This window comes from Zonotrichia leucophrys, chromosome 21 (assembly GCF_028769735.1).
Source record: "Zonotrichia leucophrys gambelii isolate GWCS_2022_RI chromosome 21, RI_Zleu_2.0, whole genome shotgun sequence".
Taxonomy (NCBI): domain Eukaryota; kingdom Metazoa; phylum Chordata; class Aves; order Passeriformes; family Passerellidae; genus Zonotrichia; species Zonotrichia leucophrys.
The window spans coordinates 8,231,431-8,249,443 of NC_088190.1; the positions used below are offsets into that span (position 1 = coordinate 8,231,431).

Here is an 18,013-nt window from a genome sequence, read left to right on the forward strand (position 1 = left end):
TATGACCGACGAATGGAAATGAGAGATGAGGGTGAGCGGTGGCAGAGCCATGAGGCGCAGCCGAGCCCAGGGATGCTCGGAGGATGCTGTAACACAGATCCTGTGTAATCCCCAAACAGTAGGGGATTAGAGAACAAACCTGAAGCTTTTAGGGCCGCTCCAAGTGCCAGACGGCTGGGGTGCTGCTGCTCAGGTTCAGAGGCACCTCCTTGGGGGCTGACCAGACAGGTACCTGAGCCATCGCTGCTGCAGGGGTTTTCACTTGTTTTCTGCTTAATGGGAAAAAAAGAAAGGTCTTAATTACCAAAGAGGTTCATTACCACCCTGGCATTCCAGCTCCCTTCTTTGGCCCCTTCCAACCCTCTGAACTCAGGCATCACTCCTGGATCTTACTCCATTCCAGCGTCTTAGGCCACTCATTCTTAGGCAGTAATTGAAAGGTCTAATAAAAAAACTATTATTTGTCCAGCACACATAGTCCCCCACCTGGGGAGAGTTCCCAGCAGGTTTCCAATGGTTTCCTCATGTGACATTTTTGGGGAGGCTCCATTCCCAGCCTATGACTGCTCTAACTGCAGGGCTGCCCATCATGTCTCAGAGCACAAAACCCAGCTGACATACCTTGGACAAACCCTAAATAGCCCAGCACAAGCTCCAGCTGTTGCTGCGTTTCCCTGACTCCATTAGATGAGTCAGGATCCAATCCCATCAGCACTTAAGAGCCTTCCAGACTTACATCCCTTATCCCAAATCATCAGCAACAAAGAGATTCTGTCATCACCCCCTCTGCAACAAGGATGAGCCTGCAGTGAAGGTAAATAGTTCATGCTCTCCATGAACACCTTTTATTATTAACAAGGTTTAGAGCTGATTTTTCCTAGCATTAAGATTTTCTTTCTCTTCCTTTTTCTTGATTATATAACTGAAGTGGTTGAACAGATTTTCTTCAAAGGCTCCAAAACAGCTAGACTGTAGCAGAAACAAATAATGCTCTGGGGAATTAAAAAAAACTTACTGTAAATTGGGGTCTAAGAGACTGCCCACTTGGAGTGAAGCTGATGGAAGTGCTCAGAGATGATGGGAGAGTGATGCATTTACTGCCAGTGAGATCCCAAGAGGCGATGTGGGGGGACATGGGGCACATTGGGTGTGGGGACAACTCTCCTTCCGTCTTTGCCCCACAGGGAGCCTGTGCCATGCCAGGGTGGGCGCCCTCTGGCTGCAGGTACTCAACAAGGATCATGATGAGTTATCATTTCATGGTAATTAACTCATGTAGCTCAGAAACTCATCTGGTGCTGCTAATTCACTCATTTGTATGAATCCCTGTCCAAAGGGTTGTTGCAGTGGTTGCAAATTCAGGCAGTAAAATATTTGGCTTTTTGGGTTGCAAAACATGACAAAACAGGGTTCCTGTCCAGGGTTTGCAGACACAGTGTCCCCAGCTCATACCTTGGGCACAGCTCTCCTCTCTCCAGAGTCCCTTCACCTAGGCATGGAGAACATCCATCTAGGACGGAAAACAAATGGTGCCCTCCCTTCTCCTCTGTGGAAAGCCTTGGCAGCTCCTCAGGACACCCACATCATGCCCCAGCAGCCTTTGTCCCCCTTGGAATGGGAGACGTGTCTTTGGGCTGGTGCTTAGGATTAGGACATCTCCATGTGACACTTGTTTGTACTCCAATCTGGACGTTTAACACTTCATAGCTTTTCTTAGAGTGAAAATCAAAAGCAAGAAAAGGCAGAAGATGCACCCACCAAGTCATACGGCAGGGATGGAGGTCTCTAGAGGTTCTCTGGAAACATGCTTAGGTCACAGGTTTTCCTAGCAGCAGTTATTTGACAGTGGTTTCCAGCATCTATTGATTGCCAAAGGGCAAGTAATGATGGTTGGCATTTTCTATTTGGAAGAAAGGGAACCAATGTGGGAACGTATCCACTACAAAATTACTGTGTGTCTAAAAACTCCCTCTACATGTAAACCTCGTGGCCCAACCTTGGCTGAGGATATTAGAGCATTTTGACAGCAAGTGAGCACTGTGAGACAGGACCCAGATGACTCCTAGATATCCAGAGGATGCCTGGCCTCGGTGGCACCTTGTCCTTGTAAGATTGGGTGTCTGGAAGTAGCCAGAGCAGAGTTGGTGAACATCTCTGTGCCCTTGCAGGTCTCCCCATGAGTGCAGCCCTACAGGTGACAGCATTCGGGCTTGCTCTTCTCTCAACACTCTTCCTACTCCTGGCCACATGCACAGACTGCTGGATGGTCAATGCTGATGACAGCTTGGAGGTGAGCAGAGTAGCCACCTTTAAGGTGAGCAAAGCAAACATCATCCTCAAGGTGAGCAGCTGAGAGCAAGGTGTTGCCATCCATGAGGTTGCACAATGGCTCCACAGGCTTGGAAAAGGGACACGGTGGGGCAAAGCCACTGCTTTCTAAGTTGAAGGATTAGATGATTATGGAGGCAGAGGAATGGAGCAGAAGAAAACAGAGAGCAGGTATGGGCAGGGAGTCACCAGGACATATCCAGGTGTAGTAGTGGGAGCCTGAAATCTGCCTTGCTGTGCTGGGAGATCCATGGGAAGCTGGGGAGACTCTGGTGCTTTTTGCATGAATGCCTTTCTCCTGCTTCCAGGTAAGTCACAAATGCCGGGGCCTTTGGAGGGAGTGTGTCACCAACATGCAGGACGGGGTCAGGACCTGTGACCAATATGACTCAATTCTGGCTGACCACCCAGGTGAGCTGACCTGCCCTGGAGGCATTTATTAAGTTCACAGCTCAGAGTCTTCTTGAAAGGCAAGAGGGAAAGTGATTTTCGTTGCACCAAGCTGCCCTTTGTCAGTCAGCCGCATCAGCCTGTCTTGATCTCTTGATCTCCTGCCAATAGCAGGATCTTGATCTCTTGATCTCTCCAATAGCCTGGTCTTGGCAGAAACTTGGCAGTTAGACCTGCCATGGGGTCATCAGGCAGGAAAGATGCTGTGAAGCTGTGCCACCTCACAGCAAACATGCTCCAGCATGTAGAGCCTAGGATTTGCTACCCACTATGCTGCAGGCAGAGCAAGGACCATTCCCACTGGCCAAGGACTCATGCCTACAGCTCAGGGACAGTCACATCATGGTAGGAACATTTCTTCTGGCCTGCACAGGGCATACCAAGAGAGAGAACCTTTGTACTGGGTCATGACATGGAACACAGATTCAGACAGTGGAGAAGGAAAGTAGTTGGTATGGACTAAGGAGGACTGCCACCTTGCTCTGGGGGAGAAACGAGCTTTGCAGGGCAGTCCCATCACAGCTAGTGATATGATCCATGCCAGCTCTAGTTTTTCACTGGTATATTGACATTTGCTGTTTAAAACACCTGCTACACAACTTGAAGGAAAAAACAGTGTGAGCAGCAGCGCCTTCTGCTCAAGAATGGCTTGAGCAGGCGACTACATACCAGGTGGTGATGGGTATACCTTGAGTTGTTTGGTTTCTTGAGCTGGTCTAATCATGGGTTTAAGTCCTTATTAAGTTTCTGATGAGCTTTTTGAGCACCTTCCCTTGGCCCGTGGCAGGGATGGAGTTGGTGGATTCCAGTGTGATGGCCACTGGTGAGCTGGGTGACTCAAAAAGGACATGGGCAGAAATCTGGAGACCCCTGTTCCTCTGGTAATTCCTCATTCCTGTTTCTGGTTGTTTTTAACTTTTCTACCCAGTGAAGATTGTGGTGACACGGACCCTGATGATCACAGCAGATCTCCTGGCTGGCCTGGCTTTGGCCACACTGGTCCTTGGGCTTGACTGCATCACCTTCCTCAAGGAAGATCCTTATGTCAAACTGAAGATGTGCTATGGAGCTGGAGTCATACTCTGCGCTGGCAGTGCGTGACTGGGAGAGCTTTGGAGCAAACAGACTTCATGTCCCACAGGGAGCTGGGGAGCATGCTGGGAGCTGGTGGCACCCACTCAGTGGGGCTTGGGGAGCATGGGGTGTAGTATGGTTGTTTTTAACAAGCCCCTTTTCTCCTAGGCATCCTGGGTCTCATAGGCTCTGTGTGGTATGCAGTGGATGTCTACGTGGAGAGGGCCATGCTGGTGTCACACAATATATTCCTGGGAGTCCACTATGACTTTGGGTGGTCATGCTGGCTGGGGATGGCTGGCTCCATGGGCTGCTTTGTGGCATCTGTTCTGCTGACCTGCTGCCTCTATGCCTGCACAGGTCAGTCTGTCTCATTCCACCCCATCTTATCTCAAGTAGCTTTTTGCCCGGCAGATATAAGGGGTAAAGGACCAGCTCAGAGGGCACAGAGGCTTCTTGCAGGGCCCAGCCTAACCAAGGGGGACTCCTCTGTGCCCAACCTGTGCCCCTTGGCTGGGAAGGCTACACAAGGCAGAACAGGGCTGAGTGAGGGGCCCCATAAACCCTATAAGGGCATGAAGAGGGTGCAGGGATCCATCCACATCTGTGGGCCTCCAGGTCCTGATGAAGGTGTGCTGATGTTTACTCAAAGCAGTAGCTGTGCTGAAGTTGAATCCCTGTCATCAGCCAAAGCCTGAGACAATGGCTGCAGGGATGTGCTGGTTGAAATACAGCCCTCCCACCACGGACATTGGGCAGATGATTCTTCTCCAGACGCCATCTCCAATCTTTATGCCAGGTCCCATGGGGTGGAAGTTAACCCTGCTGGCTGTCTCAGTTAATTTCTCCTGCTGTGTCCCCATGCTGTGGCAGTCCCAAGTAACCCTGCAACTGCCAGCCATGACACAAGCCTAACTCTTTCCTGGTAGCCCCCAGCAGCCGCTGTCAACCCCAGAAGCATCCCCAGCCCCGGGGCCGAACAGCCACCCGGACAGCCACCAGCAAGATGTACGCCATGGATTCCCGTGTGTGATGGCCGCACCACCTCCTGCACCCGCCCTGATACGGGACCTTCTCCCTGCCAGTCCGACCCCATTAAAGCACTAGCACCTGTACTGAGACATTTCTGCAGCTGCTTCCAGGTTCTGATGTAGCCAGCTGACTGCTAAAAGCAAAGGTACTGCAGCAGTCAGCCAGGGAAGGGTTTTTTCCCCACTTCCAGCCAGGTCTCATGAAGATAAATCCCAGAAAAGTATTGCTTTAAGGAAAGATGCCCCTGTTCCCTGGGGAAGCTGTCAGGACACTGAGGGCAGAGTAGCTCCTCTGACATTGCTCAGCCCATGCTTTGGGAGAATTCAGTGGGAAGTCTTTTCCACATGGAGCAGCACTGACTCCATGTGGCTGGTAGCCTTCCCACACCAGCCCCACTGGAAACCTTCCCTGGGCTCGGACTCAGGGCAGTATGAGGCTTGTGCTCAAAAACTGGGTAAAACCAGGAGTCTGGAATACTTAGTTATCCATGTTTTCACGGGGAATCATGAAGGAACACCGAAGCCATACACACAAGGAGGTGAGTCAGTCTGAAGCCTGATGGAGTACTTCTCACCCCCAGCTAAGCACACAGACACCTTTGCAGCACAGGGAAACCAAGCAGAATCTCCTCGGCACTGTCACCCTGAGATGAGGAAAGTCAAGCTCCAGGCCCAAGCAGATGGTGCTGCAGGGACACAGTCAGTCCCCAAAACAGATGGGTGTGAAGAATCAGAGTCCCACTCCTGCAGCCCAGCCAGGCTGCAAAGCACTGGCATCCAAAACCTAGAGAAGCTGTAAGGGTCTTCTTGAGCCATCTGCCCCCTCACATGAAGTCAAAGGGGCAGCAAAGCTGTTTTTTAGTGCTGCTTCTCACACTTCTGCAACATGGAATGTCTGGGGCAAGTCTGTCCTGTTTCCCAGGACCCCAGGAACCTGGGAAAGGAGAAAATCCAAACACTGAGTGGCAGGAAAGAGCAGAGATCAGATTGTGCAGTCAAACAACAGTGTCTGGAGGGCAGGATGCTCACAAATGGCACAGCCAGGGGATGAGCACGTGTAAGCATTAGCAGGTATAGAGAGCAAAGTCTGGAGCACTAGGATTGTTGGGACACCTGGGATGACTGGGACACCGGAGCCCACAAGAAAATTATTAAGAGCACAGAGCTCACTGGTATGCAGAAGGGTCCCAAAAACTGCCATTGGACAGTGACCCCCTCGTGCAGGTGCTCTGCAGTGGTTCTGACAGGTGCTGTCAGACCATGGCACAGCTGTGAGCGCCATGCTGAAGGAGCAGCCCCCACTCACCGAGTTCTCACCATGGCAGTGGGGTGCAGCCAAAGCCAGCTTTGTCATAAGGCGCAGCCCCATCTCCACGCTTCTGCACCCAGCTGGCTCTGCAGTGCATTCACGGAGCAACAGCGCCATAGCACAGCCCCAATGGCAAGTTTGGGACTTCTTTGGTATCTAGAACCTGGCACAGGCTGCCCAGAGAAACCATGGCTGTCCCATCCCTCGAAGTATTCAAGGCCAGCTCGGACAGGGATTGGAGCAATCCAATCTGCAAGCTGCAAGTAGAAGGTGTCCCTGCCCACTGACAGGGCATGGGATGGGGCGAGCTTTAAGTTCCTCATTCCTCCAACCCCAACCAATGTGTGATTTTACCATTTTGGGGGAGGGTTTCCCCCTTTTTTTTTAAGCACCATCACACCAAGTCAGGTCTACAAGTGCTGTACTCCAGCAAGGACACAGCCAAGCTGTACCAGCAAACAGCTCCTGGAAACACACTGGGCTAGCACTACAAACTCCCACCCCTCTGTGGCTGCCCATCATTCTCCAATGTGACTCAACTGCACCTTCATTGGTTTTTTTACTTCAACTTTTCTGCTTTACCCCACCAGCCTGTATGCCCAAAGAGTAAAGCAGTCATTTTTTTGCCAAACCTTCTATGAATACTGAAAACCTTTAAAACACCTAAGCACACATGGTAACTCTTTAAGACCTTTATTAACAGATGCTTGCAGTTTGACTTGAAAAAATCAGGCGTATATTTCATACAAATTAAAAATGAGGTTCTTAAAAATCTCAACGTGACCAGATATGAAACAATTTACAAACTTTTAAAGGTATATTGAGAAAAACCAGGCTTTTAAAAAACGTGTTTATCATTTCCAAAAAGAGAATTCTTTAGGTAAAAATAATAAAAACCCCATGCTGCATAGATAATGCAGATAGTTCTAGTAATCTGGTCAACAGCAAAAAGCAAGCACTTAAGGTCTTCAGTTCCAATTCTTTTGTTCATTTCTTATTGCTGGAATTTCATTTTCTTCTTCATTTCTTGAAGTCTTTTCTTTGATGACTAAACTGAAAAAGAGGGAAAAAAAGGCTGATCAGACAGGTGTCAAAGGGTTAAAGGGGTGCTTTGTGTACCAAGGCTCACCTGCAACTCAAGATCACAGCGCAACACTCACCGGGTACTTCTCCTTATCCCCCACAACCACACCAGTCACCTTTGCAAAGGAACAATGCCAAGGACTCCCAAGAGTCAGTCAACTTAAACTCACAGGGATCCCTCCCGTCACGGGAAGGCTGCTTCCACCAGGCTCTGCCAACATTCAGCCACTGCTCAAAGCAAGAAACTAAACCCAATATTCTCCAATGATACCAGACGACAAGAGGAACAAAGGTGACTTTGTCATACTCTTCTGAAGCCTACGTTTTAAGAATTCATCCAGGAGGTGCTGACCACAAAGATGAATACTAGGATACAACAGATGTTCACCAAAAGTGCACAGAGATCACTGCAGCACAGTCTGGACAGTGAGTGAAAGATCCACCTGCAAGCAGACCATGAAGCAGTAGAGCCCATGCAGATGGAAGTCCCCAAGCTCCCACAGCTGGGAGAGGCTGCAGCTGCTGCCAACACTGAGCCACCTCACAGCCCAACTCCTCCAGCCCCTGTCCATCCCATCCGTGTGACCACTCAGACTGCTCCCACTACAGCCTAAATGCTTCTTTCACTTTCCTGCCCTCCAATAAGCAAGGAACAAAACGAACAGGATACACACATGGGTGACAAGAAATGCAGAACAAGTAGAGTCTTAGCAATGAAAATATTCCCAAATTAGCAGAACTGTCTCTCAGGAGTCAGCACCAAACAAGCCTCAAACACAAACAGGTTCCCTTGCAACTAACCCAGCCTCTGGCCCCTGCCCTGCACACAACCCTTCCAGAGTCCACATCTCAGTACTGCAACACAACTCCCACGTGCTCTGACAAAGCCACAATTTCTACCAGTTTTTTCAGCGCTTTGATTAGATAAAAAGCTGCTCCTGAGACACTCCTGCTAATTCTGCATCACCTTTGTAGAAATGGATGCCAAGGTCTCAATGCCATCCACCTCCCTGTAAGGACTCAGCTCAGGCACTGATGGAGCTAGGTAAATCCCAGCATGTAATTCCCAGCTTCTCCTGACTATTTCCAAGTCTTTACATTTGCACTGCTTGAATTTCTGGGTGAGCAGAGACTGCTGTACACCTGAACTACTGCACACAGCCAAGATTTTAAGTGTAACAGTATTCCATCAATAACCATTGAAGCTTGTAACTAAGTCTTCCCAATTAGTCAGCATTGATGCAACAAAGCCTCACAATTCAGTTCTGCAGACACAATCACAGATCAGTTACAGCATGTTTGAGCAAGAAGAGTCCAAACACTGTAAGGCACAAATAAAAAGCAACAAAAAGTCAACAAATGGCATCCCCAGGCCCCTGTCACGCACCCGGATGATGGTAGAGATGTTAAGCCGGTATTTACTCAGCCCCGCCCTGCTCAGCCTCGGGAGCGGACGTGTTCTCAGCTGGTGGTTCGGCTGTCTTCGTCTCTTTGCCATCTTGTGGTTTAGGGTTCTCTGGGCGTCTGCGTCGGTAGTTGAAATTACGGCGGTACCGACGTTGAGGTGGCTGCTGACTTTGGGTTTCATCCCCTTGGTTCTCTTTATCTTCTTCATTTCCATCCTCTCTAGGCTGTCTTTGACGAGGAGGACCCCTGAAAGTCAAGCTAGGCTTTAACTATGCAGCACCTGAGCATCGCCATGTCCCGGCTCAGTTGCTGAACAAGGCTAAAACCAGCAGCGGATCTGCAGCATACCTGCGAAATCTTGGTCTGTAACCCCGGTACATGTTTTGCCTGACTGGTCTGCCGTCTCCTGCACCCTGGTTGTCAGCACCCTGCAAGACATCAGGCCATAGACCTCCTCAGCCCCAACCCAAAATGTGCTAACTCCACAGCTTGTCACTTTGTGAGACAGGAGCTGGAAGGTCGTCAGTTCAGTCAAGGTGGACAGCAGTTCTAGGGAAGAGGTGCACACATGACGGAGAATCCTCCACTTAATCATACAAACTGGAACACTCTGGTTTTTAGAAGCTATAACATGAAGACCTTCAGCTACTTCATCTCACGCTACTGCCAAACCTTACCAAATTCAGCTGGAGTACCTACAAGAAGTGTCAAAAGCTGCCTCCCATCACCCTGCTCCAAAGCAACCAAGCCCGTTTAGCATCATCTGTCAGGCAAATGTTACCTCCACTATCTCTCCCTGTACGGGAGGGTTGGTGTATTGTGGACGACGCCCGTAGGGCCTACGCATATAGTAAGGTGGGTACCGCCGCCTGCGATAGGGACGGCGTTGCTGGGCTTGGCCTTCTGGTATGTTCTCTCCTCCTTCATTCTTTTCCCCACTCTCACTGTTCTGGTAGTTCTGCTGATAGTTGCGTGGAGGACCCCTACGACGTGGATATCGTCTGTAATGGTTACGATCTGCTGCGTATTTACTGCCCTGCACTGGAACTCCACCAGGTCCTGTGACATTGGCTGCCTCCGCACCCTAAAGAGTGGAAACAGCATTAGGGAAACAGTCACCATCCCACCAGCTACAGCATAAGTCTAGTACTGAGCAAAGATTTACATCCACATTGTGAAGAAATGAAAAACCATTCACCTCCTTGGATGTCATCAGGCATCAACTCAAACCACAGGCACCACACGAAAGCCTGCAACCTGAGTTTTCCATGTGTGCTGACACCCGAGAGATGTGTTTACCTTTTCTCCCTCAACCACATCAAACTCCACGGTCTCTCCATCTCCTACGCTGCGGAGGTACTTCCTGGGGTTATTCTTCTTTATGGCAGTCTAACAACACAACAGTGCAGGCACAGCATAAGAATACAAAGGAAGACTTTTTTTTTTAGATTACTAAATATTCAAGTTTCTTTATCTGAGGAGAAAGACCTGTACTTCTGAAAAAGCAATTGAATAATTGGGAAAATCCAGGAAGTCATAAAATGTACCTGTATTATGCTCTGGACTATTTGAAATGTGGAACAGCTTTACTATTAACTGGAAGCACCTGTCAACATGCTGTCTGCTGGCTAAAAAGGCAGTTTGAAAACAAAGAGGAGAACTCTCAAACCACACACTGGCTAAAGCACTCCTATAATCAGAGTTTAAAATTCAATATCACTATGATAGTTATACATTCCTCTGATGCCTATACATCAATATATCACAACCTTTCCAATCACCCTCTTGGATTTCCAGCCCTCCATTATTTTTTTCTACACATCACAGGATACAGCAGCTTCTGTGTTCCATACTCTGTAAACATAAAAATGGCCAGGTATCAAGAGATCTCCTCCTCCAAGGCTTCCAACACCATAGTTTCTACTACAGGTCTAACCAATTAATCCTAAATCTACTCCAGTTGTGTATTGCACAACAAGGATTGTTCTTTTCCATGCATCAGCACCAGACATCCTCTGTATCAGTGGCCCACCTCTCAAACAACATTACTAGAACAGACTCAGTTTTCAGTGCTCTGCTGTACTGGATGACACCTTCAGCGGACAAGTTAATACTCAATGCACAGCTTGCTCAGGCATGTCCTGCTTATCAAACACTTTAAATGAAGGGCAGTAACAGTGTAACAACTTTAATATAAACACCTGCCACACAATTTGATTGGATTTCTTCTGCCCAAGTTGTACAAAATCAATGGGAAAACATGCCCACAAGTCTTAGTAACTTTAAGGAAAGCCTTATTACAATAAGCAGCCAGTCCAACAGCTTTCTGCAACACCTGAAGTATGTAACAGGGATGGAGAAAAGCATACACAGCTAGACTTCTCAAACAACCTGATTTCTTTCTGATTAGAGCCCTATAATGGTTTAATTGTAAAAATATTACACTAAAACAAATCATTACCAAACTGTTATTTCAGAAACATAGATACCAGCTACATGACAAGTCCTGTAACACAACCAGTAAGTCAAGGTCACTTACAGGCGGCCCTACTTGCCCATTGGGTCTGAAAGCCTCCCCTCAGGGTATGTATAACCTCTCACAAACCAGTGCCTCTAAAAGCTGGTAATTCATACAAAGAACAAGCATGAGGCTGAGAGATTATAAAAACAAAACACTTTCCAGGCATTGTTTTTCCCTTCCTTTGTGTTAACATCAGCAGCATATTCCTAACTTGAGACAAAAGAATGATTCCTAAATGCCAGAGTAATGCAGGCTCCACTAAGAATTCTTTGTGGTCTGCTTACTAAGGAGATCCTGAGCCAGAAAGGGCAAAAAGCAAATTGCTGATCACAGCCTCTCAATTAGACAAAGAACTAAACCAAGGCAAACCTGCTCCATAAAGTAAGACACAGGTGTGGTGTGCACTCCTGGTCTATTTTCCAGCTTACCTATTTGCCACACATTATATCTACAGATACATATCAGTTAAATTGAAAAGCCTGTACTAAAATGTTGGTAGATTTCCACGGAAAGCCTAGAGCAATAAAATCTGTAATTCTGCCTAGGAAAAAAAAGTTTCATTGTCGCTTCATCCCTAAGTTCAATTCTCTCCCTGCTGCAAGCTATTCATTTAACTTTATTTCCAGATGCTTGCTTAACCACTGTATGAATCCACAAGGTGACTGAACTCCAAGCAGTCACCCCCAAGCCCATACTAGCATTGAGTGCAATTCTCATCACTGTACAACCTCAGCCCACTTGGCTGATGTGCAAAACCCCAAAGTGCAAGCAGGCTCTTCTTGCAATGCAACCAAGAATCAGTTGTTTGTGTTCAAGTAACAGTGAAAAGGCAAGGCTCTTCCACAACTTCAATCCTACTTAAATGGGTCAGGAACAGGCAATTTCTGAGAGAGAATATGTTTCAGTTTCAAGGAAATCTTACCTGATGGACAAACACATCTTCCTTGGTGTCATTCCTGCAAGACAACAGGAAATTGAACTTCATTAATAAAATGCACAGTAAATTAAAAATTCAGTTGTTTGACACAAAGGCAAAATATGCAGATCTATCATAACAGGCTTTCAGCATAACTCCTCAACCTGCTCTCAACTAGTTCCTATTAGCTTACTGTGTGTAGGAAAGAGATCAGCTTACACAAAGTACAAAGCACATGCTGAAGGCGTGCGTCAGTAAGGCACATTCCTCCTCACTGCTGCACACCCCTCTATCCCTCACATCACATCACCAGAGATGTTTGAACACCTGACAGTGACCACTCACTCCTTCCAGCAGTGCTCTGTGGGAGACTGCCCACTGCAGCTTTTGGAAGCAGCTCTGCCCTTGCCACTGCAGCCTCACTTACAACTCCTCAGCCTCAGCATTTCACTTACCTGAGGAACAGCAACACCAGCTGCCCGTGAAGGCAGAACAGCTGGGCAGGCCTTAGTCTCCCCTCTCAATGAACAGAAAAGAGCTCATGTCTGTATCTATAAGGACCCAAGAGCACCCATCCTTCAGCGTGACCCTGGCAGAGCTTTCGCAACTGCCACGAGCCTGAACAACCACAGCTCAGTACCAGCTTCAGTCAGAAGTTTCTTTTCTGCTCTGAAAAGGTACAACAGAGACAACCTTGCACTGATTAGGGCTGCACAAGCAATCTCCCCCACTCCTGAAGCATTCCAGCTCCCACCACACCAACCCACCCTCACTGCGGTGTTAAGTTTTATTACAGCATGGAACGGCCTGAATCAACAGCAAAGTGGCTTTTATTTCCTAGTTAAAGACACAAGTAAGCTTGTGTGAAAACATGCTCTGAACTGAAGGGCTCATGGCTAGTGGTAACAGAATACTCGGGATGGTTTTTAGTAAGATAAAGGCAGGTGCTCCTTACCCCTGGCTTTAAAAAGTGAGATTTGACAATTAAACTTCTTCCAGAAACTCCATCCAAGCTACAGCTTTTCCATCAGACATCACCAGTAAAAATAAGTCCCCTTGTTTCCTCTTGAAATTGATGCCTACAGGCCACAAAGGTTACTGGGAAAAGGCAGCCAAAAAGCAGAGACATTCCTTTGTCATCTCCAAAGCCCCAAGAAAGCAGCACTAAGAAGCCCTTGCAAACCTGCAGCTGAATGACTCTTCTTCAAAATAAAATGCCCAAAATGCTGAAAACCTTCACAAGAGAATGGTAACATGCTTCTAGTAACAATGCTGAGCACCTCCTTTCATCCTCAGCTGAAAAACGGTGGTAGCAAGTGCTCATCCACAACATGGATGCCTTGTACTTTTGTACAGGTTCAATTTTGGACAACCAGACCAAATACTTGTTTTTAAAATCCATTTGCAAAGCAGTTTCCATTCAAGAGGACATCGGAGTTTTGGATGGACAACTACCAAGGTCACACAGAGCTCAGTGAATCAAGTGAAAAACACACCATGCCATTTTTACAGCCTCATGCCACTGGCAACATCACTCCCAATGCTGTTTTCCAGCAAGCACATCTGGAAGCAGCAAGCATGCTGTCACATGTGGATGATGGAACAACAGGATCATCACTTTTTCAAAGAGAATTTGGAAGGGTACAAGATAAACATCCATTTTGAAGGCCAAACAAATAATTTAACTGATCTTTGCAACTATGCCACTCTTCCATTCACATCTTTTATCCACTAAAATATATCAGAAAAAGGGAAACAGGCAAACAGACAGACTAAGAAGATGCCAAGTCCAGCACAGCACCAAATACCGTGCCAGACAGTGCAGCTCCAGCTATGGCACAGACCAAGCCAGCGGCCTTTGCACATCCACTTGTTACTTTGGCAAACACAAGAAACAACCATCAAAGACCCAGAATTCAAACTCCTTTTTGAATTTTGAAACACAATCACACCTCTGACACCAAGAACACACAGGAAACACCTGAAGTGAGCATGCAACTACATCAAAGCTCACTTCAGTTCCATAGCCTCATTTCATCTGAAAGCAGATCTGGCTAAAACAGAGCCATGCAAGGGCAGGAGCTCCCTACAGCTTCCCTATAGCCAAGCAAAGATTCCAGAGCTGAGGAAATGTCCTCCCCTTCAGTTACCAGGCTCTAATCTCTTGATAATACGAGATCATGCTGGGTTTCTCATTACAAATGGCAACCTCAGGGATTAAACAGCTGCCAAAGTAATGACTGGGGAAGCTGCTCGGATGTCTCAACTAGCTGCTGCTGCTTCCTTGCTTGACTGACATCACAGAACATTTTCACTGCCGAGGAAACAGGAAAAGCCTTCCCTCGAGGTGGGGTTTGTGGCTGGGATTTGGGAGGCGTTCCCAAGGCCAGCTCTCAGCACTGGTGACTCCTCAACACTGGGAGCTGAAGCATGGCATGATGAACAATGCCAACTGGGCAGACTGGGAGGCAAGTTTGGAAAGCTGCAGACACAACACCAATTCAGGAGCTTGACAGACAATTTAGGCTAGTTCATAAAGTAACAGGCAGTTCAAAAAGGCAGTGTTTAAACCAAACATAAATAAAAGTTCCAATAATAACACTATACTTACTTGCCTAATGGGAGATTTTCCAGTATGCAGCCTCATTCTGAGACTGGGAAGTTTAAGTACCACGAATTAAGGGAAACAGCTCTGGCAACACTCCGGGGAGGCCCCCCCAACTAAAGGGGCCAAGAATTGCCCATTTTTAAGAAACTTGTTTGCAGAGCACTTCCTCTCCTTGACAGGCCTACTTCAGGTACTTATTTAAGTCCCAAAGCGTTCAAATTATTCTTTCACATCAACCACTGTCATAAAAAGAATCCTCTAGGCACTTGTTTCATGAGACCAGTCCATACACTCGAGTGTGAACTGTGCTCCTTTCGCTCATTTTCCTGCATGTTGGGGGTGTCCTCACTAGAGCGTGTTTTAACTACCAAGTGCTAAAAGCAATTTTTGCTTGCATTGACTGAACTTCATGCAGCAGTTTAAACAAATACTGTGTGTGCTGACAGTCAGTGTACTTTTATATCCTTAAGGGGAAAAAAAAAACCCCAAACATCATAAAAGGATGGACCATAATGCCAGACACATCGCCGCGAAAACAGACTTGCTTCGAGAGCGCAGCTCTTGCCTAGGTTAAAGGAGTCAAAAGCCAACCAGGCAAGCCCCGAGCAGGTCAGAAACCCCGGGGTGGAGAAAGGGCGCATCTCACCAGCTCCTTCTACCAAGAAGGGCGAGAGGCGGCAAAGGCACCGCCGCGCCCCCCTCCCCGGGCCTCCCCGTAACAAGGCCCGCCGCGTCCATGCGCTCACCTGTTGATGAAGCCGTAACCGTTCCTCACGTTGAACCATTTCACTGTTCCCAAAACCTTCGTTGCTGCGGGAAGGGGCAGAGTGAAGAGGGGAAGGAGGGGAGGGAGCGGCGCGTCAGGGGCACGTGGCGGGGCGCGCGCACAAAGGCCCCGCGTGGCGGACATCTTGCGCCGCCCCGCCCCCACCCGGCACGCGGGGCCGGCGGCGCGCGGGGAGGCGAGGGAGAGAGGGGCGACCAACGGCCCCGCGCGCGCGGGGGAGCGAGCGGGGACACGAGACGGGGGCGGGGAGGGGGCGCGCGCCGCCCCTCGGGGGGGAGGGAGCGCGCGCCACCCTCAGCCATGGCGGGGGAGGGGCAGGGGATCGGGGCTTCCCACCCCACTCCGGGACCCCAGGCTGCCCTCACCGATGACCTTCTTGTCCCCGCCAGCGGGAGGCGCCGCCGAGGCCAGGCCGCTGCCCCCGTTCCCGGTCCCACCGTTTGGCTTGGAGTCGGCGGGGGCGGCGGGGGCCGCCGCGGGGACGGGGGCGGCGGGCGGCTGGGTCTCGGCCTCGCTGCTCATGGCGGCGGCTGTTCGGTGCGGACGGTGGTGGTGACTGCTGTTTGCGCCGCCTCCCGCGGTGTGATGGTGACTGAGGCCGGCCGTGGGGGGGGCTGCTCCCTGCTCCGGGCTCGCTGAGCTCCGCTCTCCGCTCCCGATACCGATCGAACTGGCCACAATGGCGGCGCGCACCGGCTAGCCACCCCGCGCGCCCCGCCCGCACGCGCCGCAATTCGCCACCCGGGCCGCCCGTTAAACGGAGAGCGACCCCATTGGCCTTTCCTCAACCCGCCCCCGCCCTCCACCGAAAACCTATTGGCGGTAACACCTGCCTTTCCTCAAGAGCGAGCGCCCATTGGTTGCTTCGCCCGCGGCTGCCAAGCTAGCTTTTCTCACCGGCCGACCCGGGGTCCCCGCCCCCGCCCCTGATTGGCCGTTCCGGTAGCCGCTCCCGCCCTCAACGGGCACGAACGGGGAAGTGCGCGCGCCCATGTGGCGGTGGCTCCTGTCCTGTGCCGCCTCTGACCCCGCTTCCGCTCGCCGCCAAGATCCAGGGCAGAGCGATTCTGCGGGCGGCTCCGGCCCTAGCGCTCCAGGGGCGCCCACTCCCGTTAGTGATTGCCACAAAGGGCCTGGGAACGTTAAATTCCAGCGGAAAATGACGGATTTGGAGCCGTGTCAGAGCTCCCCAATCCACGTACGGACATGCAGTTACAGCACTGAGCTGACCCGCGCGGATTCAGCTTTTCCCTAAGCATCCCATCCTTCGCTTCCCGGAGGGGCGGAGGCAGCTCCTCATCCTGAGCCCTTCTACCCACCCAGGCTGTCGGGAAAGCATTACTGCTGGGTGCTTTACCCTGCTGGAGCCTTTCTCCAACCACCACCTCTCAGCTCCTCTTTGCCTCCTCACCCCTATGTCTTCACCTTACAGTGCACCGGAGATACACGACATCTCTTGCTGCATTCCCCAGACAGAAAGTCGAGAGGAAAACCCTGTCCTTGTCCAACAATTAAATTTTTCTTAGGCAGCTGAAGAGTGTGGTTGGTGGCCACATTGCTAGCCCTGCTTTGGCTATATCATTTGTCTAACATGGCAGGAGGGAAAGGTCATCAGCAACCACCCAGAATATTTCTGGGAGATGAGCCACCACTCCACCATTTCTGTAACCAATAACCAACATGTGTCCCCTTTGGATCAGCTCTCTCAGCACTGCCGTTGGCCATCCCAGTTCCCCATATTCCACCCTAGCCAGGGGAGGGTCTCCAAGCTTAACCCGCTACATCAACCTCTTAGGAACACTGGTCTCATCTGCTCTCTTGGGAACTCTTTCACCTAATCTTCAAATCAGTTAATGAAGAGAAGGGCTTGAAATCAATAACACAATCCCACAAGGACCTGCACCAGGATGATGACCTGGATAAAGAAGCTAGAATGATGTAAAAATTGGATGCTGCTTGGTGACTGTCACAGTTTTGTATGAGAAAAAAAAAACAAACACTATTTTTAAAGTAATAAACTAACACAAAATTTAAATTTTATTTCTTTACATTATCAGTAAAAAAAGTTATGAAAGAATATTCTAAAGAGTTTGTTTTAATTCTTACTACTTTTTTCTCTTAATTACTGTTAATAAAATTTTCTTTATACCCTTTTAAAATTTTAAGCCTACTTTATCCTTCTCCTAATCCTATCTTCCTATGTCACAAGAACACGTTAATTTAAAAAATCTCAACATTAAAGAAATCTTAAAAAACCAAAACCACTACAGTGAATCACCTGAAAAATAATCTTACTATAGAATCAGAATTAGGGAGCACACCAGGCAGTCCCCCATGAGGGAGAAAACTCCAGGGAGGAAATCTGTGGGGATGTCTCAGGGCCACGCACCTCCAGCCAAATCTGTGGGCCCCAACAATGTCTTTGGGGGGTAACACTATGGGATCCAGAGGCAACTCAGACCCTCGGGGAAATGCACAGGCCATCAGAAACACCATCTC

General features: G+C 49.1%; 2 protein-coding genes across 4 annotated transcripts; one reads left to right on the top strand and one right to left on the bottom strand.

Moving 5' to 3' along the window:
* Positions 1-646: 646 nt before the first annotated feature.
* On the top strand, positions 647-4,967 carry LOC135456674 (claudin-16-like). The gene is made up of 6 exons (XM_064730687.1): positions 647-814; positions 2,169-2,290; positions 2,637-2,739; positions 3,707-3,871; positions 4,021-4,212; positions 4,782-4,967. The coding sequence occupies exons 2-6, from the start codon at positions 2,177-2,179 to the stop codon at positions 4,883-4,885; spliced, it is 678 nt and encodes a 225-aa protein (XP_064586757.1). The 5' UTR covers positions 647-814; positions 2,169-2,176; the 3' UTR covers positions 4,886-4,967.
* A 1,902-nt stretch (positions 4,968-6,869) lies between these two features.
* On the bottom strand, positions 6,870-16,189 carry YBX1 (Y-box binding protein 1). 3 transcript variants are annotated; one of them, XM_064730480.1, is made up of 8 exons: positions 15,880-16,189; positions 15,474-15,537; positions 12,126-12,159; positions 9,982-10,071; positions 9,464-9,766; positions 9,031-9,110; positions 8,663-8,928; positions 6,870-7,245 (listed from the first exon to the last, which is right to left on the bottom strand). In XM_064730480.1, exons 1-7 carry the CDS (start codon positions 16,034-16,036, stop codon positions 8,694-8,696), a joined length of 963 nt encoding a protein of 320 aa, XP_064586550.1. In that variant the 5' UTR covers positions 16,037-16,189; the 3' UTR covers positions 6,870-7,245; positions 8,663-8,693. The 3 variants fall into 3 exon arrangements, with proteins under 3 accessions (XP_064586550.1, XP_064586548.1, XP_064586549.1); XM_064730478.1 differs by having other exon boundaries at positions 8,663-8,940; XM_064730479.1 differs by having other exon boundaries at positions 7,101-7,240; positions 8,663-8,940.
* Positions 16,190-18,013: the final 1,824 nt, after the last annotated feature.

Excerpts from the sequence above, each read along its gene's own strand:
- LOC135456674 (XM_064730687.1), top strand. The coding sequence starts at position 2,177 with ATGAGTGCAGCCCTACAGGTGACAGCATTCGGGCTTGCTCTTCTCTCA. Across the intron at positions 2,291-2,636 it reads ATGCTGATGACAGCTTGGAG|GTAAGTCACAAATGCCGGGG; the intron begins GTGAGCAGAGTA and ends TCCTGCTTCCAG. Across the intron at positions 4,213-4,781 it reads CTGCCTCTATGCCTGCACAG|CCCCCAGCAGCCGCTGTCAA; the intron begins GTCAGTCTGTCT and ends CTTTCCTGGTAG.
- YBX1 (XM_064730478.1), bottom strand. The coding sequence starts at position 16,036 with ATGAGCAGCGAGGCCGAGACCCAGCCGCCCGCCGCCCCCGTCCCCGCG. Across the intron at positions 12,160-15,473 it reads GGTTACGGCTTCATCAACAG|GAATGACACCAAGGAAGATG; the intron begins GTGAGCGCATGG and ends GTTGTCTTGCAG. Across the intron at positions 8,941-9,030 it reads TACAGACCAAGATTTCGCAG|CTTGACTTTCAGGGGTCCTC; the intron begins GTATGCTGCAGA and ends GTTAAAGCCTAG.